We start from the raw sequence: 25,636 nt of genomic DNA, 5'->3' as shown, positions 1-25,636 counted from the left end.
TTAAATAGAACAACCAGAAAAGCAAGAAAAGTTAAAATTCTTGAGCGAATATTTTTCTTTGTTGGCATCTAATCCTATAACTTGTGCTAGCTCAGCTCTGTCCCCATTCTGAGCCAGGGGCAGAGATTAGCATGAGCCATTCAGCCGTAACTGAGAGGAGTTCTGGCAGTTCTGGCCACTCCATGTGCAGCAGTGACAGGAATCATCGCTGCCACTTCTACTCTGAGTTTGGTGCAGAAAGCCAGTTCCCAAGCTCCAAAGCAGACACTGTCATGAGCTGTGCTGAGCTCCACCACCACAGCAGGGTGCAGAAAAGGAGGTAACCACTGAATGAACAGAGGTTTAGCACATTCACTCATAGCCTCACAGATACAAAGAAAGCTTAAGACAAACTCCAGCTTTCAACTAACAGGAAAAATTTGTGTGGACCAAACACAAACTGTATTCAGATCACTGTTATACAAGTATACCATCACATTTCCCAGCAGTACAACAGGCTCAGACTGAACAAGCAGTTGTTACGGGAATTAAAGTCAGGACTTCATATCTAAAAAGATACCACGATCTCTTGTGGACAAAAAGCTAAGCATTTCCAGTATGTCTAACACCACAGTATGCCAGTGACAGGGGCTAGGGATACTAGTGGAAGCATTAACTTCAACCAGAAACAAATGCTGAACTGAAAGAACTGAAGCTTTCGGTACTACTGACAATGCTCATAAAGAGAAGCATAAACAAGATGATCATTCTGCAAAAACTATAAATAAGTATGTTCTGTACTGGGCTCAGAGAGAAACAAGATATAGAATCCCACCAGCTTTGAAGGCAGGAAATAGTCACTGCTAATGTTTTTCTTTCCCTGTTCAAAACACATTGTATTACAGCGGGAATTTTACCACTTCTCCATGCAACAGAATGAAACACCTTTAGTTGTGCATTTTTTTTACTAGCAATACTAATAATTCCCAGTCTTTTTGACAACAAAACAAACTTAAAACAAAATAAATGCCATTCCCACATTTACTGAGAATCTTGGACCAGGGCTGTTTTTCACACACCATTGCAGGCCTCTCAGAAGTAACAGCCAAGGCAGACATTCCTCCAGCTCCTCCTGATGGCAAACCGTAAGCATAGCACCCTAACAGGGCACTGGGATGAGAACGTTGATGTCATCATGGAGTCATCATATGTCAAATGCCATAATAATGAAGACTTAAGCACATGACCAACACAGGGTTTGGTGAGAGACAACAACTGATTTGATCAAATGCTACGATCAGTGGAGGGGCAGAGGCCAACATGCAGAAACCTCCTCCAGGTCTGTGAAAGAGAAACGTCAAGCTCAGCACCCATTGAGGCCACTGGGTCCGCTTTAAACTTACTAATTGACTTAGTTAAGGAAAAATGACACCTACAGAACAGAGGAGGGATGTTAATAGTGAGAGGTGATGAGGCTGTCAGGTCGCACAAGACAAAATCTCTATTTTTCAAGCAGCCAAGGATATAAGGCTTGAAAATGTCTGAAGATGTAAAAGGATACTCTCATTTACATATTAATCAGCTCAAGAATTAATATAGCTACCTGTGTTACCTTTTAAGAAAGAACAAAAAAAGAAAGAAATCCAAATGATGATGAACAGAGAGAAAGCACACAAGAAAACAAATCATATCACACACACAGATACCCTATAGGTATCAAACATTTTATTTATTCTTGAAAGAAACTACAGCATTATACATGATTACAGAATTATGAAGCACTGTAAAACAAAAAAGGAATGAAGTGGCCTGGATCCAAGCACTAACGACCTCACACCTTTTCTTTCATACCACCATCACTCAGAAAAATCACATTATCTGAAAAGAAAAAGAAAATTTAATCTTCAGGAATCTTTTGCCTTGTTGCAAGCCTGAACACCCACAAATGCATCCTACTTGTATTAAAATAAGCTGCAAAGACATTCATTTCAGAACAGAATAGTTTATAAAATTAAAAAACAGTGTCTGATACAGGGTTCTTGCTCTATCTCCCCAGAAACCTGAAAACTCAAGGCAACCATATATACTGTGAAGCAAGTATGCTAAACCTGACGAAAAGCTGTTGAACAGTCAAAGATACCAGAAACATTTTTAAATAATGTTTTAAGTTTTTTACTATGATCTCTATCAGTTACAGCTTATTTCCTTTTTGTTTTGTCATTTTCAATATGCACTACGTCACCCAATGGGACTATAGGAAACTTGCATTTCATCAAGCCTCAGTAATTTCTAGAGTATCTTGAGACTGGAGATACTGAACATCAAAAAGAAACCATTAGAATAAAAAATATTTTAAAAGACAGACTTGCTTTGCCCCTCCAGCTATTTATAAACAGTAACCTACAGCACCACCAGCTGAACTGTTCATGTAGAAGTTTGATTACCATTGTTTTAAAGAGGCTGCACAGCAGAAAGACCCAGAACCGTGGCTGGTTGGTTGGTTGTTTTTCCTTCTTCTCTAGCCCAGTTTTTTTAGATATACTTGTGTAACAGAAATGTTTGCTCTGCTACCCAATTATCTTAGTTCTCCCTCAAATGCCACAAGCTAGTGCTCTACTCACAGTAAAAATGTAGAATGCACATGCTCTTTAAGGGCTGAATCAAAAAGTTGAGTTTCCCAGTTTGCTTCTTCATTGTGTCTACCCAAGGGAGAAGTCTGGTCCCTACCCATTCTGTGCTCTTACTACTACCAGCTACCAGACTGAGGTCTTTCTAAATTCTCCATCAAGTTATCACCACATAAAATATCTTTCAGAGAGGTTCTTAAAGTTGGTGAAGCTTCCAGTCTTAAACAGGAAGAAAAAATTCCCTGCAAAACCAAAACAAAGCTACTAAACAAACTTTGCTTAGAAAGGGAAACTGCCTGACCTTCAGTACTACATGCCAGTGTTCTTAACACACACGACCTCCTGCGACAACTGTTTGTGCAAACAAACAACGCACCAGTTTGCATGTATATGCTCTCATTTTTTGTCTCTTCACAAGCAGTGTCAGAGGACATCTAGTAGTACAGCCCATTCATTTTCTCAAAATCCCCAAGTGTGGATACTGAGGCTGAAGACAAACCAAGCTCTAGCTCAAAGGCCCTCTGCCCCTCTCCATTTTAAAAGGGCAAGGTAGGGCAATGTATGTTGTTCCTTACCTGCTATTATTGTCGTGGCCTGACGCCTCACATTGTTTTTATCTGTATATTCTCCATAGTCTATCTTCCCTTCAACATAGAGCCGAGAACTGAAAAAATCAAGAATGTGGTTCTGGTCAGAGAATGGTATTGCTGTTTTCTCCTCTGTATCTGATGCTGAATACACAGGCTTTTGCATCAGTTGTTTGTAGCTTGTCTGCAAACTTATTTTATGGCACTTAGTATAGCTCCTGTTGACTATAATTGTTACATCAATCAATTATTAAGGCATTAAATCCTCAACCACATTTGCTATTCACTTACCCCTTCTTCACATACTGATACGTAACATCCCTGAGGCCCGGTCTGAAGACAGAGATCCTGTGCCATGTTGTCTTCTGGCTGATGTCACCTAAGTTACATAAAAATAACAAAGTTGGATTCCAAATCCCCTTTCTGATGCAAGCCTCAGAAGTTAATTTCAACATGTTGGTGTTCTCAAATTATGAAGAGCTATTTGAAAATGGTAGTATACTAGAACTCAATCTCCCACTCTGTACTAAAACTCAATGCTCCACTCACCTGTGTCCAAATGAAAACATTGTGCAGAAGCACAGTTCAAACTAAGAGATCAGTTTTTCTGGAAGCCAGTACTAGATTTTTTTTTTTTTCCCCTCACACACTCCGCATTGAGCAAGTTAGAGAACAAGAGACATCTGTAGTTGCAGACTGATAGAAGAATCCAAGAGAAAATATACCTTTTTTTTTTTTCTCCTCTTGGAACACAACAAGAACATGGAAGCTGCTACAGCGCTGGCAACTCCAACAGTGAAAAACTGCTGAAACAACGCTCTTACCTCTCCTCCAGAGGAAGATTAACATGCAGATCTTTGTTCAGTACGTGCTGTATGAGATCAGCAAAAGACACATAAATACACCAGCATCTCTACTGACCTCAAAAGAACTTCCCTGCACCTGAGAGATTTACATGGCAGCCTGAAGACAAAGTGTGGTGCCACTGCATACGCAAACATGACCTCGGAACACAGCAGAAGCACGTTGCTCATTGCAGACTCACCTCCCTGGGTTACATCGCTATCCCCTGTTCGCCACATCTCATTGGTTGCAAGAGAGAATATGGTAACGGGATTTTTTCCTTCCACTTGCCTCATGATAGGGTCCTGGCCAACCCGACCAAGTAACTGAACACGATTCATGGCTGAAACATGAGAGAGTGAATACACACACAGGTGAATCATGATGGTTCTAATCATGGCAAATCATAAGTCAGCAGGTTTTGCCAAGGGTCAGAACAATGACCTTCTGCAAGTCCAAATCATTTTTCAAGCTCTTGTGGCATTTGGCTTATTCAGGCCCTGCAGATGGTTGACTATGCCTGTTCTATTTGTTACTACTACTGAATAAGCTCATTAAGAAAGCTAAATGTTCTTTATTCTTTTTGCTCTTTTGTTATCTTTTCCACAGACACATCCATGTGTCACGAGACTATTCTGAATTTATTTATGCTTTTTCATTGTGATAAAACCTTATTATTATATTGTTCTGTCCATAAAACAGTACCTTTAAAACAACAAGGTTACACTATTTCACTCCATGCTCTGAATCAGAGGATCACTACTTTATAGACAGGTATCAACATTAGGTGGACACAATTTATTCCTTCTCCTTGTTCAAGGGCAACAGAAGGAAGTCAGGGAAGCATCACTCTTGCACAATCAGCACATGAACTGAATGGTAAAGTCTGAAGTGTACACCTGGAGCAAACCTCACTGAGGCACCAGCACCCAAACAAGTCCCTCAGGCACATGAGAGTTTCAGAAATAAGCATGAGACACCTGAAGGCAGGTATTAGGAAACATGATTACAGGACACAGGATTCGCTGCCATTGATAAAGCTCAACTACCTGCCTTTTACAGGTTGTAGTCCATGTCAGGGCTTTTTTCTTTCCCCTCTCAAGGGCTGCTTGACTTGACAAAGATCACACAAGAAGCTGCTTAAGAGTCTGTTTGAAACAACACACTCTTAGTTACTGCATTCAGGACGTATCATTCCTATCTGTTTCTCTCTTGGCATATTTCAGCCATTCTACAACTGAGATAAAAACCACAAAGAGTAACAGCTAAGTTGCACCTCAGGAGCTACTTACATCTTTCCAGTACCAATGAGCCAACTGTTTCAGACTCATGTCTTACAAACTGGCGAAGCACCTGTAGAAACAGACAGATATTAGTTTCCAAGACATAAAGTATCAATAGTATTCACATGCTTTTACGCCTCATTTTTTGAATGCTTACAGAGATTTTTCAAGTATGTTCTTTTCCAGTGACTTATGGGGGTAACTGAGGAAAGATCTGTTCAGCTAAATGAGGTCAACAGGATTACGGAAAGAATAACTGGCTAAACTGGGGTCAAAAAGCTGCCAGGGAAAAAGATGTCCCAAAAGTACATTTTCAACAATTATTTTGGGGACATGCAGTTAACTACTGCGTTCCTGTAATACAAAACAGAAGACGGGGTAGGTTTGAAGTCAGGGGGATGTTTAATCCAATAGGCTTCAGGTTTTGAAAACATAGTTTTGACAGTTTCATCAACTTTCTTCTTCACTCACCACCATGATGCACTGATAACCCCTCATTCCCAAGCAAGCAGCAAATCAAGGTCACGAAAAGCTGAGTGTTACAGCTAAACATGAGTGACAAAAAGAAAAGGAACTGACTTGATGCTGGCAAATATCATGTCCTAGGAGAAAAGCCCAGGAACACCTTTGCAATAGGCCCATGTATGGCAACTGGAAGAAAGCTCACTTCCCATAAAAAGTGACTGCAAAACTTAAGGGAAGTCAAGACTGACAGTCTTGTGTTGAACAGAGGAGCTAAACCAGAGAAAATGCAACGTGCAAAGCGAAAGGTCTTTGGTACACCTGTATGTTTTACTGATGTATACGCAAATAAGCAAAGACTCATTCTGTGCAAAAGCCAGACCTTGTAATACATCAAGTTTTCAGTGCAGCAGCATCTACAGATGGATCGTGCGGGAAAAGGTGCTGGCAGGTGGCCGAGCTCTCCCCCAGTCCCTGACCGCTGAGGTTTCCCTGCCGGGAGGCACGGATTCGGGACCCCAGGTCACCCCCACAACTGATGGCAGCAGGTAAAGCCCGCCGCTGTGAAAAGAAAGTTATTACGAGCCTCACTGCTGGCTGAGAAAGGGCAGGAGCTGCTTCTCCTCACTGCCGACCCTTTCCCAGACGAGGAAACTTCTGGCAACGCCCCTCCCCACGAGCCACTCGGGCACATGCGGTCAGGGCCTAACTCCCGCCGGGGCTGCAGCCCGACCCCAGGGCCCGGGACGGGGTCGCCCCGGCCCGCGCGCCGCTCCCTCGGGAAACCGTTAAACCGTCATCCGACGCTTCCGCCCCCCTCCCAGTCCTACCTGCCACGCCGGTCGCCGCAACATGCCGCCGCCGCGCCTGCGGAGGGAAAAGCAGGGCTGAAGCAGCGCCGAAGGGAGCCCCGTCCTGCCCCCAATACCACCGGCCACACCGCCCGCACCTCTGCCCCCCAGACGGCCGGAAACGGAAGGGACGCCGCGGATCCTGCGCAAAGAGGGTCCGGGCGGAAACGCGACCCTGTTCCCCCCTTCCCCCCGGTGGTTCTGCGGAGATCCGGGGGCGAGAGGGGGCAGCGCAGGGCGGGCCGGGCAGACCTTGTGCCGGGTGGGAGGGTCCTCCCGCCCGCAGCGCCGGCCCGGAGCCACCGTGGCGCATACGGGGGATTAGGAGCGCCCGGCTGGCCGGGAAGGGGACTCAAAGCGGGCGGGAAAAAAAAGAATAAGAAGTCACTCCGTCGTAGGTAAAAGGATTAAAATCTTTATTGGCACGTTCTGCTTCTTAAAAAAAAAGATAGACTGTAACAGTTTGAAAGCCAGCACTGTCCAACGCTTAAAACCAAACTTCAGTAAAACCTGAAAATAACTGAGTTACCAACATTACACTCTCCCTCATAACAATACACTGTTCGACCCAACTACCACAGCCATGCATCTGGCAAGGACTCCAAAAGTTACATTAATAAATGTTAAATATATACACACTGCACATGGGCAACTCAAAAAACTGACAAAAGAGCCTAAAGAGCCTTTTCTGATTTCCCTCACCTTTGCTGACAGGCAACAGTTTGCAGGCAGTTGCACCAGCAAGGTGCAAGGGCAGCAGGCACAGACCCACCGAACAGCTCACCACAGGTATTTACCCCAATCTCAGTGATGAGTCCTTGCCAAACAACAAAACTAAATATCAGGGACTAGTCTGTGATAGATTAATCACTTACATGACTTTGTGCTCATTGCTGGAAGTTGAAAGTTTTCTTCAACTTCCACAAAAAAAGGCCTTGTTTAACTCAGTGTTCCTTTACTCTTTGTCCCACTCAGCGAAACACCACTCTAATTGCATCCTGAGTCCACCAGGACTGCTATGTAACCAGTCTGTCTCCTGACATGTAGTTGAAACTGTCTACTATAGTCAACTTCCTCACTCCTGGGAGGACCCAGCTCCAGATGCCATCTCCATGTACAGCCACTACCTCCCCTGCAAAGACACACAGGTGGCCAGAGGGTTAAGACCACAAAAACATCAATAATAGGGCCCAACTAAACAAAGGCGGCAGTGAGTAGAGGAAATGCCATCTTTTACCTTGTATGGCCAACCTATTCTTAGTCTAGAACAAGACCAGTTACACAATAAATTAAACAGGTAAAAGACTGAGGACAATAATCTTAAACCCCACGGTGACACCTGTAAGATAGTTACTCTTCCCTCAGCCAACATCTCATAACTAGTGAGGGAACCAAAAACCACGACAGGGAGAACAAATATGGGGCATTGGTCTGTGCAGATCCTCTGCTTTCACAGGGCCATTCAGCAGCCAGAGCTTCTTGGACAACACAGAAGTTCAGTAACCCAAAGTAAAGCTAAACGAGCGACAGCTCTTCCCTCCCACCAGGCGCTTGCTGTTCTGCTTAGGAGAGGTTTCAGACTCTTGCAACTTGGCACTTGCTATGGGCTGGTCCTTCATGAGGGTCTGGGCAAGGCGAGCTGCTTTAAGTTCCCTGCAGGGGGAAGATGGAAGGAAGAAGAGAAGAAGAAAACCACATTGTGCATGAATCCCCATGAACTACAGAAGAAGACTATGAACAGTCTGGCACAGGAGGATTACATGACTACTCCAGCATTGCTGGAGAGCAGTGACTTTTCTCCTCAGATGATGATGTGAAGGTTACTGTACATTTCTCTGGAATTTCTACTTCAGATCAGCTTTGAAGGTTTACCAAAGAAAGCTATGTATCAGGTCAACAGACACCTAGACTGGCACCAGTAGCTCAGTTTTTCTCCCATTGTTTCAGATATTTGTGATGGTGGAACCTGAATCAGTGGCACTTATGCAGCAAAAACACTTAATAAAGGCACATGCTGCTTTTCCACTGCCTTATTCCCCCATGATGCTTGCTGCTTTCCCAGAGTATGTGCTGTCCTGTCTACATGGAGAGCCTATTTCCCAGCTGATTATTGCACTATGGGGGGTGCTGGAGCAGTTCCTAGATCCCAGCACCTCAAAGTGTTACTGCCAACAGCAGTGAGAGCAAGCAAGGGGAAAGAGGATAACTGCCACCACCTGATACTTCTTTTCCTTCGATGCTAGGCCACTACCTCAGTGCAATATCAATTCCTCACCTGCCCACTGGCTGCATATTGTATCAGTACTTTCCAGTGTTTGCAGTAAGTGTGCAAGTTCACTGCTCTAATTGAGCCAGCTCCTCAAAGCCAGAGGTGAACCACAGCTGCTTGGTCACTATGAGTCCCTGCTACAGCCCCATCATGCTGTCAGCTCCAGGCAGAGGAGCTGACTGGGTACTTTTGCACGTTTGGTCTCGCAACACTACCACCCTACATTCAAGCCCAGTGATGATTTGTGGCACCCCTTTATGTCCAAGGCAGCCCTACCTTTCCAGCATGGCTGTCTTGCACTTCTCCACATTTAGCTGCTTCTGGAGCTGCACAGCTTTTCCACGTGAAGGACAGAGAACTGGATGTTTAGTAAGAGCTGTGGCAGAAGGTCTTTCCACTGGATCAGGATGGATCATGAGCTAGAAGGCAGAGGAATTCAGGATTTAATACTCCCTCTGTCACAGGCTAACTGGAAAAACCTCCATTCTACCATGACTACTTTCTCACCTTAAGGAGCTCAAGAAAGCGGTGAGGAAGCTTCTGGGGGATGGGTGGGAGATTGCCTTTGCGGATGTGGTGCCACATGGCCCCGTTGTGAGGAAGTGGTGCTGTGCCAGCTGCTAGAGCTACCGTGAGTGCCAGGGCAAAGATGTCTGCCTTGGGCAAATAGCAGTATTGCTGCAGGGAGAAGATAAACAATTATAGAAAGGGAGTGTCTCGTTATATTGAATAAAGGTGGGTTGGGATACCTGCTCAAACAGCCATACAAGTACATGTATAACACTGCCTTCACCATCACAGTTAGCTGTTTTGTTCTCTTTAGGATAAAGACATTGGCAGCAGGTAGTACTGGTAACTAATAGCACTTCAGCTTTCACCCAGTCCTGAGGAGGTTGCAGCCCACATTAGGATCACTGCAGCAAATCCAGAGGGCAGCCCAACAAATATGTGCGTGCACCCTTCACCACAAGGCAATAAACTAGCCATGCCCAACTCAAACTAAATGCTCCATGTGATATATTGACTTAACAGCTCATAAATCCACTTGCAGCACAAGAAGATACTGTAACTTAAATACCTGAGGTGATGAACACATCCAAGCTGGTTAGTACATATCAATTCCCTTTTTGTTCACTGGCCAGAGTGGCAAAACTGCAGTCAATTTAAGAGGTGTTGTGCCTCCCACCTCTCCATGCTGCCTGATCAGTCCTTGTTGTACAAGGCATTTGTCTGGGTGCATGTACTCCTCAACAATCACATCCAGCAGTTTAGCTTCAGCCATGTGAATAAATGAAATGTCTCCAAATTGATAAAGGTTTTGTCCCATTCATACCTCAGAGGTAGATTAATTGCAATAATCTGATTATAAAGTTATTTATGAAATATATTAAATATCTACATGACAAGATCTAAACCTATACTATTCTTAATGAAGTGTTAATTGTGCTGAGGTCACAGCCAGACCAGACACAAGAAAGAGGAGATGAGACAGGGAATATGCCAGACCAATGATTTCACAACAGCTGACCTCCCCCCACTTGCTCACCACCGTGTTCTCCCACTGCCCCACCAGTGGCTGTACCTCTTGCAAAATTTCATTGGCCAAAAACCGTCTGTCTCCTTCCTCCACCTGGGGGTTTGTTATGGATGTCACATGGCCAAGGTCACCTGAGACAAAGAATGAGCAACTAATGGAGCAAGCTGATATATATCACACCCATAAAATGCAGGCTTTTATTTATAGGTACCAACAGAGCAATCAGGAAATGCTGATTAAGAGCAAACTTGCCCCTAACTCAGGAATATGGGCTTTGAAACAAGCACATGAGTTTTCTAGGACTTGTCTCCATAGAGGAATTACTTCTGGTAAATAGCAGAGGCATTCAGGACTATGCCACCAGTTTTGTACGCAAGTCTCTTCAGCCAGCAAGAACAGTAGTGAGTGGCCCTAGTCTTAAGCTAGTTGATAAGTGGGCTAAAACCTACCAATCTTATACACCACACCAGAAGAAAATTCATCTTCACTGTCACTATCTTCCTGCCCAGCAGGGCCCGCAATTGCCAGCTTGTGACAGATGAAGATATTACCTGCAAGACAGGGAAGTTTAGCAAGAGTGTGGTATCAGTAGCCAGACTGCAGCAGCTTGACAATTTCGTAGAAATCTCACCTGTCAAGCTAGTTGAGCTTTGCAGACAGAAATTCTGCACATGCTTCCCACCTGTTAATCTGCTTTCTGCCCAGTTTACATATTCAGCAATACAGCTGATAGAAGACAGTTGTATCTTGTGCATAACATCAGTGCCATCAACTTTTCTGCTCCTCCCTCTGCTCCCCAAGCTAGAAGCATGATTTCAGCAGGAAAGAGGAGCTCCACTATAAGGACATAAATAAGTGGCTGTTGGGGAGACCATAGCCCTGAAGGTGCCCATCCTCAGCTGCACAGAGGAAAGTTGTTACTACTTTTTTCAGGAACTTAATCCCTTAGGGGAAGTAAAATAAATATTCACTTTTCACTCCAGCTCTCACATGCAAAGGTCCAGTGTTGTGTAACAAGACAGCAGCAAACAAGGAAGTCCCTGTCTTTATTAGCAGCCCTACTTGCTCCACCCATATGAAAGTGATTCCCATGAGCAAGGATTATGAAGATAATGAAACAGAAGTAAAATGGTGCCAACTATCAGAGAAGGCTGTTTTAGAGCAGCAGTAGTGGCAAGATTGAAAAAAAAAAAAACCCACAAGACATTCACCTTTTAGGCCAATATCCTTTTTCCTTTGAAGTGCTATAATAAGTCCAGTCAGAAGGATATTTTACAGGTCCTACCCTTGAAGAGTCTACTTGGAGGACCCTCAAGGGACAGCACTATACTTACTAGGTTTGATATCCAGGTGCACAAGGCCAGAGTTGTGGATATATTTTAGCCCCATGGAGACTTGTAACAATATTTCTTTCAGCTCGGCTTCTGGGAAATACTGGCCAAGCTTCGCGTTTTCCATCAGCATGTCTTGGAGACTCCCACCTAGGTGAAAATGGCCAGTCTGAGACCTGACAAAGATTTTTATGGAGCAGCAGGTTTTAAGGAGCTTAGTATAAACTATTGCCCAGAGCACCTGCAGACTTGCTAGTGACAAACCCCTACGAGACCACCTACATGTGCTCTGGTGATCAAACTTGGACACCACCATTTGGCTTTGGCCTCAGAGCACCTTTGCCTCCTGCCTGCCAAGGACTGAGCAACTGCAGGTCAACCTGCAACACCAGAAGGGCTGTCCTGGTAGTGACGCTTCTGCTGCCACAAAGTGAGCAGTGGAAAAGTTAAATACTTTTCCCACACTAACAGGCAGAAAACAAGCATATGAATGTTGAAGCAATGTTAAGCTCCCACTAGCAGATTTTTTTGATTGAAGAATGTAACATTTGACACAGAAAGACTTATGTGGGTTTCCATTAAGGTGCTCCAGCTATTTCAGGACTAGCAAATACCACAGACTCTCCCCCCATCAGCCTTCCTTTTACCGCTTCTACTTTAGTCTCAAATTTAATCCACTAGAATGCAAGAAACGCATCAATACTACAGCAATGATCACCATGTTTCATGGTTACCTTTAGTACATTTGAAGTCATTACTCCAAACAACTATCACCACTCATCATTGAGTCCCAAGACCGCAGGAGGAGTTGAAAGACAGGAGCTACATATTTCCTTTCAGCTCCTCTGGTAGAGCTCAGGTAGACACCTGTGAGTGTCTTTTCCAATGTCTCCCAAAACCAGTCCATTTACAGTTCACCTCAGATTTAGTTCTGTTCCTCTGCAGCTGTTGAGCCCTTTATTCCAACCAAGATGCAAGGTGCCTTCATCTCAACCAGGTAGCCATTATTCAAATAATTACTCTCCTTCATTAAGAAGGGCTTATTGAGATACATGACACCACTTAAGTTTGCTGCTCGTGTAGCTCCTATCAGGTTTTACCTGGGCAGTCCCAGACACAGCTCTAAGCATCGGCACAGTGAATACTTTTCCAGGCCAGCCAACACAGAGGAATCATTTTAAAACCCCACAAATTGGAGGGTATTCACTACTTGTAAGAGACTGGCACTATTCAGAGGTTTGTCTAAATATTGAGTCCTTACTGGATGCTCTGTGAAACAGTAACCCCAGTGCAGTTTGCTTTGTTGTGAGCCAAAATGTCGCATATTTAAGTACTAAAGAAGATAACTGCACCCATCCTGAGATCTCAGCCTTTAACAAGGCCACAGCTCTTACCATTGCAGTGTTCATTTTGGATAATCATGTGATCATCCTCTGCCCATGCCGAGTAGTAGCGTACAACATGAGGGTGGTGTCCGAGGACAGCGTGAGCATAAACCTCGCGCAGTGCCAGTTGCCTAGAGAAGCCAGCACAGAAAACAGAGGTGACAGGGTGCCAGGGTCCTGCTTGGGACCACAAGAGCAGCTCTGCTTTGTAACCTGGCTCAAGGAAGGGGAAGCAGAGGTGTTTAAGACTTTCTCTAGACTTTTTGGCTAGTGGATTGGCTCTTACAGCTGCTGAAGCAAAACCTGCCCTTACTCAAATATGCTGAGGAGCTGTCAAAAAAAATAGTATCACTGAGCCAGCCTTTTGTTAAAGAGGCAAAGGCAGCTTCAAAGACTGCTTCAGCATGCAGGACAACAGTAGCTGGTCAATACAGATGTGAACAGTGCTGGCTGTACAGCAGGGAGGGACATACCCAAAATAGAACTGTTTGATAGTTATTGTTTTAAAGAGACTGGCTGCATGGACCAAAGGAGCTCAGGTAAGCTGTCATCTCACTTTGCAATGCATGTGGCTTCTTCCCTTTCTCAGACATTTATATTCAATAGTCCTGAAGTGGTAACTCCCCCACTGTTCCAACTGTTACTTGAGAGTTTAACAGCAGCCAGTTTTTGCTCATGCCACCCCTCAGATACCTTTAGATCCACACTCCCTCCTTCCCCATCACACCTCCCAAGAACATGCCCATCATTTCAACTGGCAGTTTCTAGCTAGCACACTCACTCATCTGAGGATCCTGCCAGGGGCTTCTTGGAGCGTTTGATGGCATAAACACACCCATCAAGGCGTTTGATGCATTTGTAGACAGAGCCAAATTCCCCCACACCAATCTTTTCTAGTTCCAGAAACTCCTTCTTGTAGCGGGAAACCATGTTGCTCTCTTTCAAAGGATATCTCTACAAGGTCACAAACAGCAAAAAACCACAAGTATGAGTTGAAAGACTTGAGTAATGACATCCATCATGCTTTTAGAGCTGCATAGCACTTGCTCTCACAGAGCACCCATGTTGCTCCTTCTCCCACCCTCGACATTCATCCAGGCACACATGTAGGTGCATGGTCAGTTCTTCTTGACACACTACCTTCCACTTAGGTGGTCAGAAAAAGCATCTCTAACAAAGGCCATCTTGGCCAAGATTTGTTTTTGTTTGGTTGGGTTGTTTGGTTTTTTTTTAAATCATGACTTGCTAGCCATAGAGGTAGAAATTGCAGCTAAGGAGAATTGTAGTCTAGTTGGCTGTACGTGCCTAAGCCTCCTTGGATTACTACCATCACATCTCTTCTCTTGGCAGCCCTGCCCATTTCCTAGACTCCTGGCTGATGGAGTCAGGGATTAACAGCAGACAACGACAGAGTACTTGTCTTTTGCCCAGCTACTGCAGACTCAAGAAGACCTGTCACCAGCCTTGGTAGGTAGAATTCCAGTACCTCTGAATTAGCCACACTCATGTACTGAGCTTGTGTTTAAATAAGAGCTATTGCTTATTTTGAGGTTGGGAGAGAAGCTTGGTGTGTTGGCTTGAGAGCTGCTTTACCCTGGCAGCTATGGTTGCCTGCAGCAAGGACATTCTACATCAGTTTGGGCTCTCATCAGGTCTAAGGCATCAGCTGTTGACTAACAGCAGATTAGCTGGTCCAAGCATCTCAGTTTGTACTCTCAGTGATTTCTCACCAGGAGCCACTTTTCTACAAAGGGCTGAAAGCCTGAAGAACAGCTGCAACATCATCATTGCTCCTGTAACAGTCACTAGGGAAATAGGAGCTGCCAGCACTGCTCGTAGAATGATGTCTGCTTGCAGGGGAGATAAGAAGAGATAAGCAGTGGAGCATGAAGTGAACAGAGTGAACTACATGATTTTTCATCATCCTCCTGCATCCCTTAGAGGGACAGTGGTTCATGTTGCACAGTGGTTTCCACATAACCACCACTGAGATTGATGCTAGTATATGGTATATGACCTTAAAGGGTGGAGGCAAGGAGCCAATAAGATATGGCCCATGTGAAATATCAGCCCTTTGCAACAGGTTGTATTTCATACAGCAGCTATATTTTACAGCATCTTAAAAGCTCGGGGAACAAAGATAACTCCTAGTACACAATTTTACAGCTATATTATATGTTTGTTCTAATCAGTGCTCAAGCAGAATAATAATTCAGCAAGTCACAATTGAGGCTTTTGGGGTTTTTAGGAAAATTATAATTGTAGCCTCGGATGTTACCTGGTACCACATTAACTACACAGCTGGAGACCATGCAATGCCAGTCTTCTCAGCTAGAGGGTACCATTATGCTTCCAGTAAGCCTGATTACTTCACAATTACAATGAACAAACAATTCTACCTACCTGCAAAAGACAGATAATTCTTTCAAGGGGCTACTCAGGAAAATTGAGATTTTTTTTTCCTGTTATCTCATCTGAACACTATTTAGTTCAGACTTGGCTTGCCTTCCAGAAGCCAGCCAGATGAGCAGCTTCCCCCCTCCTCGCCCCCCCCCCCCCCCCCCCCCCCCGATAAAACTGGGAAGAAGAAAGGTGACTGCAGGATGTGGGTCCCCACACCAGCTGCCCGGTCCTACCAGTGCAACTGGGGGTACATGACACCTTGTCCCCTGCCCTGTGCAGCCAGGCCAACACAACCCACCACTGAGGTTTAACAGCAAGAGAACTCGGTTCTGCATTTGCTGTCCTGTAGCTATGTAAGCTGTGGTGGGGTCTTCTCTTGGACCCCAAGGCACACAGGCACCCCCCTTCTCCAGCTGGACATTTTCCTACTGAAAGATAGTACAGAATTTGCTGCCTTGCTTCAAAAGTTCACCATCATGACTGTTGCGACTGAAACTCAGCGCTCAGTACTTATCCATGTCAGACTGTTCAGCTCAGTCTGTGTTTTTGCAGTGAAGGTCCGTGTATTATTTGCAATATAGAAGCCATGTCCCATCCACATCCAGAGATGCTCAGTGCACTGATTCATAGGAACAACAATACACCTGCTGTTTTTCAGACCACAAAGGTCAGCACTTGTGGTAACTCAATAATACAGTAACACAGTTCCCTCTGAGGAACCCAAATTACATTATATTTCCTAGAAAGACCTCCTGATGAAAATCAATATATTTTAGGATTAGTTGTTAAAGTTTCAGATCTGCTTTAGTACAAGTTTCCTTTGGAGACAGGAATAATTTAAGAGTTTGTTGTCTCAAACAAATGTTAACATAAAACATTCAGCTTGGAATTATTCTGTCATTGACATTCATCCTTTGTCATGATGCCAGGATTTATACTCCAATAGCAAAATAAATTTCATCAAGCACAAAATATTTACCCTTCTCTGTGGGGGTAAATACATAGATAATTACCTTTGTAGGTAGCTCCTGTTTTATCTGGTTTCTTGAGTCAGGATCCCTCCTATAAGAGAAGTTTAGAAAAGTCTGGATATATCATTTCATGGCAACAATCCAACTGAGATTTGAAATTACAACATTTCTCAAAAGAATTTCCAAACCTTGCTTCATGATTCAATTAAGGATATATTTTGTAGAGTGTAAATACACAATGAGTTTCTAGTTGAGGCCTTACAGACTGTAGTCCCAGGCTAGAAAGTCTTTGTTTCCATGTAGAAAGCCTCCACTTCAGCCCACAGGACAGAGTAGTATCCTTCAGGGGCATCATCCTCCTGTTCACCTTACTACTGGCAAAGGTACATGGGAGATGACCTTGTACAACAAGCTCCTAGTCTAGGAGAACACTGCCTTGCTGTGCTTTTTAAGGGGAATCCCAACTGCACATCTGTTACAGTTGGGGCTATGAAAGAAGCTGAACATCGTTGTAGCGCACAAGTATTTGACCACGTTTGTGGCTTGGTTAACCCAGATTAGATGTGGAACTGCAGGTCAACAGTAGCCTGCACCTATCTTAAAAGCTGGATTACGTGCAAACATGCACCTAGTTTCTTCCAAGGTTTGGGTATGTGCATAACTGAATCAAGCTCCACTCTACTCATGGTCAAGAAAGAAGAACCATTTTCTCCTACAGCCACAGCACTGAAGTTAGCTGGTGATCCCCCACTTACATTTCTGAACAAAAGAAATGATTTATCTTATTTACATTTCTATTACTTTCATATGTCTGCTAATGTTTGCTCTGCACCAGTGAATGGTATGGAAGTGAATGATTCACTGTTAACAAACAAGTCCGGGTACTAAATGTCTCCATCATTACTTGTCTCCTTTAAACAGTCTCCTTTCCACCTGTTACTTAAGAGAAGTTCACTTACAGCTCTCCTCTGGTCTTCCGCTTGCCACTAGGAGGAAAAAGCATTTGTCGATATGACTCTGGCGTAAAGGGATTAATGTTGACAAGAGAAGACTGGGTAGAGTCATCGGAGTCAGCACCGGGAGTAAATCTCAGATGTCGGAAGCCTTTAGGTGGAACCTTTGTCTCATGTGAAGGAAAAGCTGCCTTTGACAACAGGCTCTGTATTGCGGGGGGAAAAAAAAAGTGGCAGATAAACCAGCAAAATATTTTGTTGTTTCTATGTCAGAATAAAATATCTGGTCTCCTGCAAATCAAGGAAAACTCAGCTTTCTTCCTCAGGACAGCTGAATCATTAAAACCCTGAATACCTGATTTAATCCTGGCAATTTTCTTCTCCTTCAAAGTGTTACATTCTTCACTATGCCCTTTCAGCCTCTATTCCCTCCTCACTTTGGTGAGGCCTGCAGAGCCATTTTGGGAAGCAAAAGAAGCCAGACACTCATCTTTCCCCACCTATAGAGCTGCAGAAATTGCATCATCAGTTTCATTAACGTGGAAGATCCAGTTCTGTCACATCAGTTTGGTCAGGACAGGTTTGTCAGAAAGACAAGATGGGATGTCACCAGATTTCCCTTTCAGTTCCTCAGCAATAAGTAGCATTAGAATGGGGAAGTTCATAGAAGTATTTTTACAGGGCTACTTTTCCCCTTGAAAAGAAAAACTAAATTTTCATAAATTAAGTTCTTAAGGAACCTCTGGATCTTCTAATCCACCTTCTCACAGAAAACAGGCCACTGGGCTTCACCCAGCAGCCCAAAACCTTGGGCTGAGTAACATATAACTTCAGAGAAGCACCCAGTCTTGATCTGAAGGAGGGAAAAAACCACTTTCCATGATGACAGTAATCTGATCCCTTCAGTAACTGTCAGCTTTCTTAAATATAAGAGTGGGTTTTCAGTTTGAATTTGGCTTGTTTCAGCTTCAAGAGACTGGTATAAGTTATAAAGGGGTTTTTAACATCTCTTTTAGCTAAAAGCCCTTCAAGAGCTCAGAACTCTTCCTGTCATGAGCATAAAGATACTTCTATATCTTTTTGATCAACAATGGTCTCACTCTTGTGAATTAAGACATGCCTCCAGGATCATATCTAGAGTTCTTCCCTTCTCTCATTGAATGTTTTTGGAGAAAAAAAAAATTCCTAGAACTGCAGCCAGTATCCTGCTTCCACCTAACTGATGCTGCACTTATGGATATAGCTACTTCTAGGACACCCCTCTATTTCTAGACCATACTTGGAAGTTCAGCAACTGGTTTACTGTGATCCTGGAAGTGCTTCTTGATCACTGTCTCAAGGTCTAGCCTGCATTCCCTTGTTCTTGAGTCAAAAACTTCTGCGCATCAATATATCAAAAGCAGTATACGACCAAGCCAAATTTACCTAGTAGCCTAAAAGCTCTGTAGGTTTGTGGCTGTGTTCTAGTCTAGGCACAAGTCAAGAAAGGGATCTAAAATACCACTGCATGTATGCAATTCCCATCTGCTCTACTAGGGCTTTATTTCATAATCAAGCAGGCTTGTCTCCTGTAACATCATCTGAGAGTAGCTGCTGCCATACAGGGTAAGTTAGGCAGCTACCAATCTAGCAATCTGGTCTGAGACCAGGCAAGTCCAAAAAATAGAATGCATGGCAGAGGAAGCAAATGACTGTATCTCAGGCTCCAGTGCCCACCTGTCTGCAGTTACACATGACTCCACCCTCTTACCCTTTCTGTCACCTTCAAGTGTTCTAAGATCAATGCTCACAGCCACATTTATAAGCAGATTTAGGCCATTTTGTGCCCACCTTTTACAGCACACTTGGAAACCACACTTCCTTTCTCCCAGCAGACAGCATGAGAAAAGAAATTGTTGTTTTAGTGCAATTGCTTCTCATGGGCTACAAGGCGACAAAACCACAGGCATCATGTCTTGAAGCATCCAGCCAACACACCACCTCCACAGGAGCACACACTGAAAGCACCCTGCGCTACCAGCAGCCCATCTGGTCTGGAAGAGATTCTAGACCTCTCAGCTGTTTTGGTATGAGATTGAGGGAGATTTCTTATAAAAGCTTATTAGGGGTGCAGCCATTTAGAGTCACTTTCCCCTAGAGAGCAGCAGGCAGCAGTAACTATGGCCACATCATTGGTCGTATGTGGCCATACAACCACAGGTTTCAGGATAGGGACAGAAATCAAATCCTAGATCAGAAGTACTAAAGGGACTGATCTTGTGTGCACCTCTTAAGCAAAGGAGCAATCAGTCTACCAATAGAGCAGGAATATTGAGAGAGGCCTGAAAGAGCTACACTTCATTGTAAGCCATGAATGCTAGAAGCCAGTGTGCACAATAGAACTTATCTAGGAACAGAGAAGCTAAGTGTCCACTTGCGTTTACAGAAGATAAAAACCAGGTGTAATGCAGGAAGTTCCACAGAAAATAGGGGCTAGGACCATTCTTCCAAGAAACTAGCTCAGTAGTTAAGTTACATTTTAGGACAGTGACAGAGGAAGACAGGCTAACTAACCTTCCTTCACAAGCACACACTGCCTTTGTTACTCCTTCCACAGGGAATTTGCTATCCTGAGAACAAAGTCCTGCTTTCCCCGAGTTCTCCAAGCAACTCAGTTTCACACAAAAAGAATCAGCATCACAGGACAACAAGCTGCTTGCAAGCAATCCAGACTTGCCAGACAAAGCATGCCCCAGCCACAACACCATTTCCAACTTTCTTTGTCAAAAGAAAACCCATTTTGATCAAAAAATGCACTGAACAGAGCAGTCAGGGCAGCTGCCTGTCTCCAAGTTCCCCATGGAATAAGCAGCTCCTTGAAGAGAGATACATTTATCCTTCTGGAAGCACTGTGTGACAGTGTGCACTTCCTACAGAGATGCTACAGATGTCCACTTCCTGAGCAGAGTGTGAGGGGTGCACAGGCAGCCAAGGCACATGGTTGCCCCCTTCTTTTTTTTTGTTGTCAGACTGGCCCAACAACTGACTGGTTTTAACAACAGCTTGGACAGGGTCAAGACACTTGCTCCCACATACAGGTTTCTATTCACACCCACATAATAACCATTCCATAGTTAAGGAGCTCACGGTCCAGGTTTTTAAGGGAAGAGTAGAAGGCTAGCAACACTAACACACAAAAAAAATGCTTTCCACAAAGCTAGCAACAGATCTCCTCACCATCCACACAGTGAAGCCCCAGTGATGCCGCAGCCCCTGCCTGCTCAGACACAGACTGATACATGCCATTACCTTGGGAGTGTATGGGGTGTCACACAGCTGCAGCTTTTTCCAGGTGATGTGCAGCGGTGTCTCAGCATTACCTCTGCTCTTGCTCACAGCCGGGGAAGTCTTCAGGCTGGGACTCACCCAAGCTTTTGTCCTGCTCAGGAAGATCTCACTGAGCTTTCTCTGAGGGCTTGCTGGCAGAGGACTGTTCCCTTGCCATTTCTGGAACTCGCAGCGCTGGGTGGGGCTGGAGCTCAGGGCATCCTCCACATGTACACTTCTGTCTTCGCTCTCTTCGTCAGAGCTGGAAAAATCCAGCTTCTGAATGAATTCATCACTGTTGTCCCAGTCACCCATTTCACCATATGAAATAGAACAGGTATAGCTGATGCTGGTCTGCCCTGTTAGAGGAAGAAGGGCAGAGGGAGAGGAAGGCAGTGTTATTTACACAGAGTAACCACTCTCTGCCTTACCTTATCAAAGGCATTGATTCTACTCACCACACGCATTCCCCCACTCCAATCCCACATACACAGAAGCCTTGATCACTCATAGATGTAATTTAATGCCATTGGTTAAGGAACAGTACCCCAGGATCACCAACTACAAATCCATTCAGTTACTGTTCACGTAACAACAACAGATGCTGCCTTTCACCTTGTTGGTGCAAGGCAGATAGAACTCAGAAGTCACTGCCTCTCTCAGTAAGCCTCCAAGGCAACTTCACCACCCAGCAATACTTCATCCACTACTCTCATCACACATAGAAACAGAGCAATCAAATGCTAAAGAAGAACACATATCAGCCCTCCTCTCATCCTCTTCTACCTTAAATTTCTCAACCAGAGAAAAAGAACCCATACTACATACAGCTGTAAAAGCAGAGGGTGCCCCAAATAGCCCACAGACAACCCTTCTCCTGCCCTGGTGCATTTATAACCACCCCACACCTGGGCCATTGCTAATGGGAAACATCTGGAGCTCAGCAGCACCTGTGCAGAGCTGCCTGTGCTTAGGGAAGTTGGTGGCTGAGGGGTTTTGCTGTGGATGTGGGTTTGCTGCACCTGTACTCAGATCTGCAGAGAGCCGGGGCTCCCTCTGAATCATCTCCTTGCTTCTGCATGCTCTTCCCTCCTCCAGCTTCCCTGGGCCTCCGGGGAGGTGATGTTTGCTGACAGCCAGTCTGCTCTGTGTTAATCCCATCAGAGATGCAGTCTTTGGGGGCTTTACTTGTATAAGCAATTAGTCTTGCGGTGACAGGGTCCTGTACTTCCTTCTTTTAAGTCTGAATTTCACTTCCTGCAGATGTCTGTTAGTTTGGACAAGTGTTGCAGTCTGCACGGAGAGGTCAGTAGCTTCATTTATAAAGTGCTAGACTTCAGGAGAGAGTCAGGGACCATACATGGGTCTTTGTATGCGTTCCCACCTTAAGGTTTCAAGGGACAGAAGTGAGAAGCTGGCTGCAATGGCAAAGGCAGCTCTGCAGGTAAGGTTGCTCTGCTGCTCACCAGCTCCCGTCTTGCTGCACCTCTCTGTAAAAAACAGGGATCTGTCTGTGCCTTGGTGAGCCTGTGTTTTGAAGAGGGACCAGAGTAAACTTCAACTGGGAACAAGGTTACCACAGCCTTTTCTTAGCATCGAGGAGAGCTGCTGTAAGGATGTGCAGAAATTGGACATGGAAGAACCCCCAGCCCAGAGGAGATGAGTTTGTCAAAACTGATGGGCTTCCTTGTGCACACGTCAAGGGGAATTCCCACCAGAAAATAAAGGGACATGTTGATCCAAGGTCACTTGGCCCTTCCAACCTGGTCTTTGAATGAGAAGTATGGGCATATGGGTCTCTGAATCATTATATATCCTGAGTTGGAAGGGACTCACGAGGATCATTGAGCCCAACTCCTGTCCCTGCACAGGACAACACCAAAATTCACACCGTGTATCTGAGGGCTTGTCCAGTCTCTTCTTGAACACTGCCAGGCTTGGGGCTGTGACACCTCCCTGGGGAGCCTGTTCCAGTGCTCCACCACCCTCTGAGAGAAGAACCTTTTCCTAATGTCCAACCTAAACCTCCCTTTGTATATCTTCCTGCCATTCCCTTGGATCCTAAGTTGCCTGTTGAGACTGAGACTAGCGATTCATTTGACGCAGGCCACCGAAGCTGCGTGAGGAGAATGTGCCAGGAACTCAGAATTGGTTTATTGCCACGTCTGGCCCAGGGGTTTTTCCCAGGCACGGAGCCTGTTGCTGTTGTGCAGTCTCCCTTCTCCTGCCAGGCAGCTGCTGCATCTCCCTGCGCCTGACCTCCAGAGATGTCCACAGGCCTGGGGGTGCCGGCACAGGCTGCTTTTGGCTATGAAAAGCTGTCTCTGCAGCATCTGGCCAGCTGAGATCCTACGATGGGACCACTTTAGTGCTGCTGTGATCTGACTGTATTAACCAGATGTTTGGTACTTGAAGCCTTGGATATTTTAAATCTAAAGAAATAATGCTTTTATTCCCCATAACTACATTTTGATGAATAACCCAGCAATGAAACTCCTTCAGACCACAGTTTTCAATCCCATCTGAAGCACTTTTCCTTTTTTTTCCCCCTCTAGTTTTAGAGGCAGTATCCATTTTTCCAAGGAGGAATATGATAAGAAAAAGAAAAAAGTTGGACTTGCTGTGCAAAGAAGGCCCAACTTGTTCATAATTGGATCTTCTAACTAAAAGCCATCACATGTTCAGTTCATATTTTTATCTGGAGGACTACTCAAAGATCTGATGACAATTTTCTCAGCCTTCAGCTGGAGGGGAAATGCGTTCATTTTCTTTTGAATGAGAGTGTTTCTCTACCAAAAGGGTCATATTCTCTCCTGGCCTAGGCCTTTTCGATTTTTGGTGAAATAATGGAGTAGAAAATGTGCCTTTTGTTTCTTGCATATATTCAACAAACTGTGTGTCCCCTGCAGGCCCAGATTGCTGGCCAAGGCAGGACAAAAGCTCTGGTGCTGCCAGGCCTCTTGTTCCTTTTTCACCAAAAGCCAGGAGCTCAGAGTGTGATGACATTTCACGTATCCCAGAGCCAGCACAGGCAGCCTCTGCTCCTCATCACTGGCTGCTGTCCCCACACAGCAAAGGGGGCCAGGAACAGCTCAGCATCACAAATAGCCCATGTGTGTTGCGGAGGAATTTTTATTCAGGATTTGTTTCCCCTGTTTGGATTGCCAGGGGACAGACAGACATTGATGCCAGCACCACTGTGGGGATGAAGGAGAGGAGAGAAATGAGCTATCCCTTTAGCATCACTGACATGCAAAGAAAAAAAATCATTAAAATGGAGCTTGGCACTATCTGTATGGTTAAAGCGAAGCATGTGGCTACGTATTTGCAGAATTTGGCTTTTCTTTATACAGTAACAAAATATTGTGCAAGGTTTGGCTTGTTTTTTTCTTCACCAGTCACCTTCCATGAAAAACTCCATCTGCTAAACACCACCTACGGTGGTTTATAGCGCTGCAAAGTAAACTTGTGCATGGGCTTTGTGAAACAAAATGCCCACTCAGTGTTAGAGCTGTCTGAAATGAAGCTCACAGCAAATGGATGCTAATGTAACGAGAAAAAAATAAGGAGAAGAAAACCAAAACCCACTGTTGAGGAAACTGGATGATGAGTTTCTTAATGGCGTATTGAACACTCAGAGCTACTCAACAGGAAAAAAGTCGGACAATTAAGGCTTTTATGACAATATCTTCCCTTTAATTGTGGTCTGCTTAATTGGGTAATCCAATTAATCAGAAAGTCCTAGGGAACCGAGTTAAACCTAATGACACTTAATGGCATTGTTGGTAGTGTAATGAGGATGCTAATTACACAGACATTGGCTGCCTGTGGATGTCTTGGTCATACTTGTGTCTCCATCTTTTGATCTCAAGCTGATCCCTCCTGATCTTCTGAAAACTGTTTCACATCCTTCTATAGCTCATATATATGTGTATATATAGTATATATGCACCAGTATACACTGGATCAGTATCACTGACTCTCTCAGATTTGTGACTTGCAGCTTCCACTGCAGCAATTTGGGGGTGCAGGAGGCTGCCCCGTTCCTGCCCTAAGGCTGTTCTGCTCAGCTCCCTTGGCTCATGCAGTAGGACGGGCTCAACAGGGCTCCCGCTTAGCATTCCTGCTCAAACAGGCAGCTGGTCTGGACTGGGGTCACAGGCTGGGAGGGACAGAATGCAGGCAGCCAGATCTGCCCTGGGGCAGGAAGTGACACATGGAGAGCTGGGTGCCTTGCCTTAGGGAGCCCCCAGTCATATAGAATAATTTGGGCTGGAAGAGACCGTCAAGATCATAGAGTCCCACCATTAACCTAACACTGGCACTAAACCATGTCCCTAAGAAGCTCATCTACATGTCTTTTAAACACCTCCAGGGATGGTGACTCAACTGCTCGTCTAGGCGGCCTGTTTCACTGCTTCATAAGCCTTTATGTGAAGAAATTTTTCCAAATATCCAATCTAAACCTCCCCTGGCACAACTTGAGGCAATTTCCTCTTGTCCTACCAGTTGCTACTTGGGAGAAGAGACCAACACCCTCCATGCTACAACTTCCTTTCAGGTAGTTGTAGAGAGTAATAGGGTTTCCCCTCAGCCTCATTTTCTCCAGGAAAAACAGCCCCAGTTCCCTCAGCCGCTCCTCATCAGACTTGTGCTCCAGGCCCTTCACCAGCTCTGTTGCCCTTCTCCGAACTCTCTCCAGCACCTCAATGTCTTTTTTGTAGTGACAGGCCCAAAACTGAACACAGGATTCAAGGTGCAGCCTCACCAGTACCCAGTACAGGGGGACGATCCTCCCATGCACACTCGGGAGCTGGCACAGAAGCCGGGAGCCCCCTGCCAGGCTACC

The 25,636-nt window shown here is 44.8% G+C and overlaps 1 protein-coding gene across 2 annotated transcripts; it reads right to left on the bottom strand.

Moving 5' to 3' along the window:
- Positions 1 to 1,689: 1,689 nt before the first annotated feature.
- WEE2 (WEE2 oocyte meiosis inhibiting kinase) lies at positions 1,690 to 25,606 on the bottom strand. 2 transcript variants are annotated; one of them, XM_065829241.2, is made up of 16 exons: positions 20,770 to 21,117; positions 17,488 to 17,687; positions 16,571 to 16,619; positions 13,936 to 14,108; positions 13,164 to 13,285; positions 11,773 to 11,919; positions 10,888 to 10,989; positions 10,484 to 10,569; positions 9,409 to 9,579; positions 9,178 to 9,320; positions 6,612 to 6,648; positions 5,329 to 5,389; positions 4,239 to 4,379; positions 3,485 to 3,572; positions 3,182 to 3,270; positions 1,690 to 1,857 (listed from the first exon to the last, which is right to left on the bottom strand). In XM_065829241.2, the coding sequence occupies exons 1-16, from the start codon at positions 21,100 to 21,102 to the stop codon at positions 1,811 to 1,813; spliced, it is 1,989 nt and encodes a 662-aa protein (XP_065685313.1). In that variant the 5' UTR covers positions 21,103 to 21,117; the 3' UTR covers positions 1,690 to 1,810. The 2 variants fall into 2 exon arrangements, with proteins under 2 accessions (XP_065685313.1, XP_065685311.1); XM_065829239.2 differs by lacking the exons at positions 1,690 to 1,857; positions 3,182 to 3,270; positions 3,485 to 3,572; positions 4,239 to 4,379; positions 5,329 to 5,389 and adding an exon at positions 25,556 to 25,606 and having other exon boundaries at positions 6,632 to 8,285; positions 20,770 to 21,146.
- Positions 25,607 to 25,636: the final 30 nt, after the last annotated feature.

This window comes from Patagioenas fasciata, chromosome 1 (genome assembly GCF_037038585.1).
Source record: "Patagioenas fasciata isolate bPatFas1 chromosome 1, bPatFas1.hap1, whole genome shotgun sequence".
NCBI lineage: Eukaryota > Metazoa > Chordata > Aves > Columbiformes > Columbidae > Patagioenas > Patagioenas fasciata.
Note: the sequence above shows the minus strand (reverse complement) of the source record. Positions and strands in the feature narration are given on the sequence as shown.

What these genes read in the sequence shown, in the direction of transcription:
- WEE2 (XM_065829241.2), bottom strand. Translation starts at nt 21,102, where the DNA reads ATGGGTGACTGGGACAACAGTGATGAATTCATTCAGAAGCTGGATTTT. An exon ending in ACACCCCATACACTCCCAAG is followed by an intron (nt 17,688 to 20,769) that starts GTAATGGCATGT and finishes CCCGCAATACAG; the next exon opens with AGCCTGTTGTCAAAGGCAGC. An exon ending in TAGCGATGTAACCCAGGGAG is followed by an intron (nt 3,573 to 4,238) that starts GTGAGTCTGCAA and finishes TATGTAACTTAG; the next exon opens with GTGACATCAGCCAGAAGACA.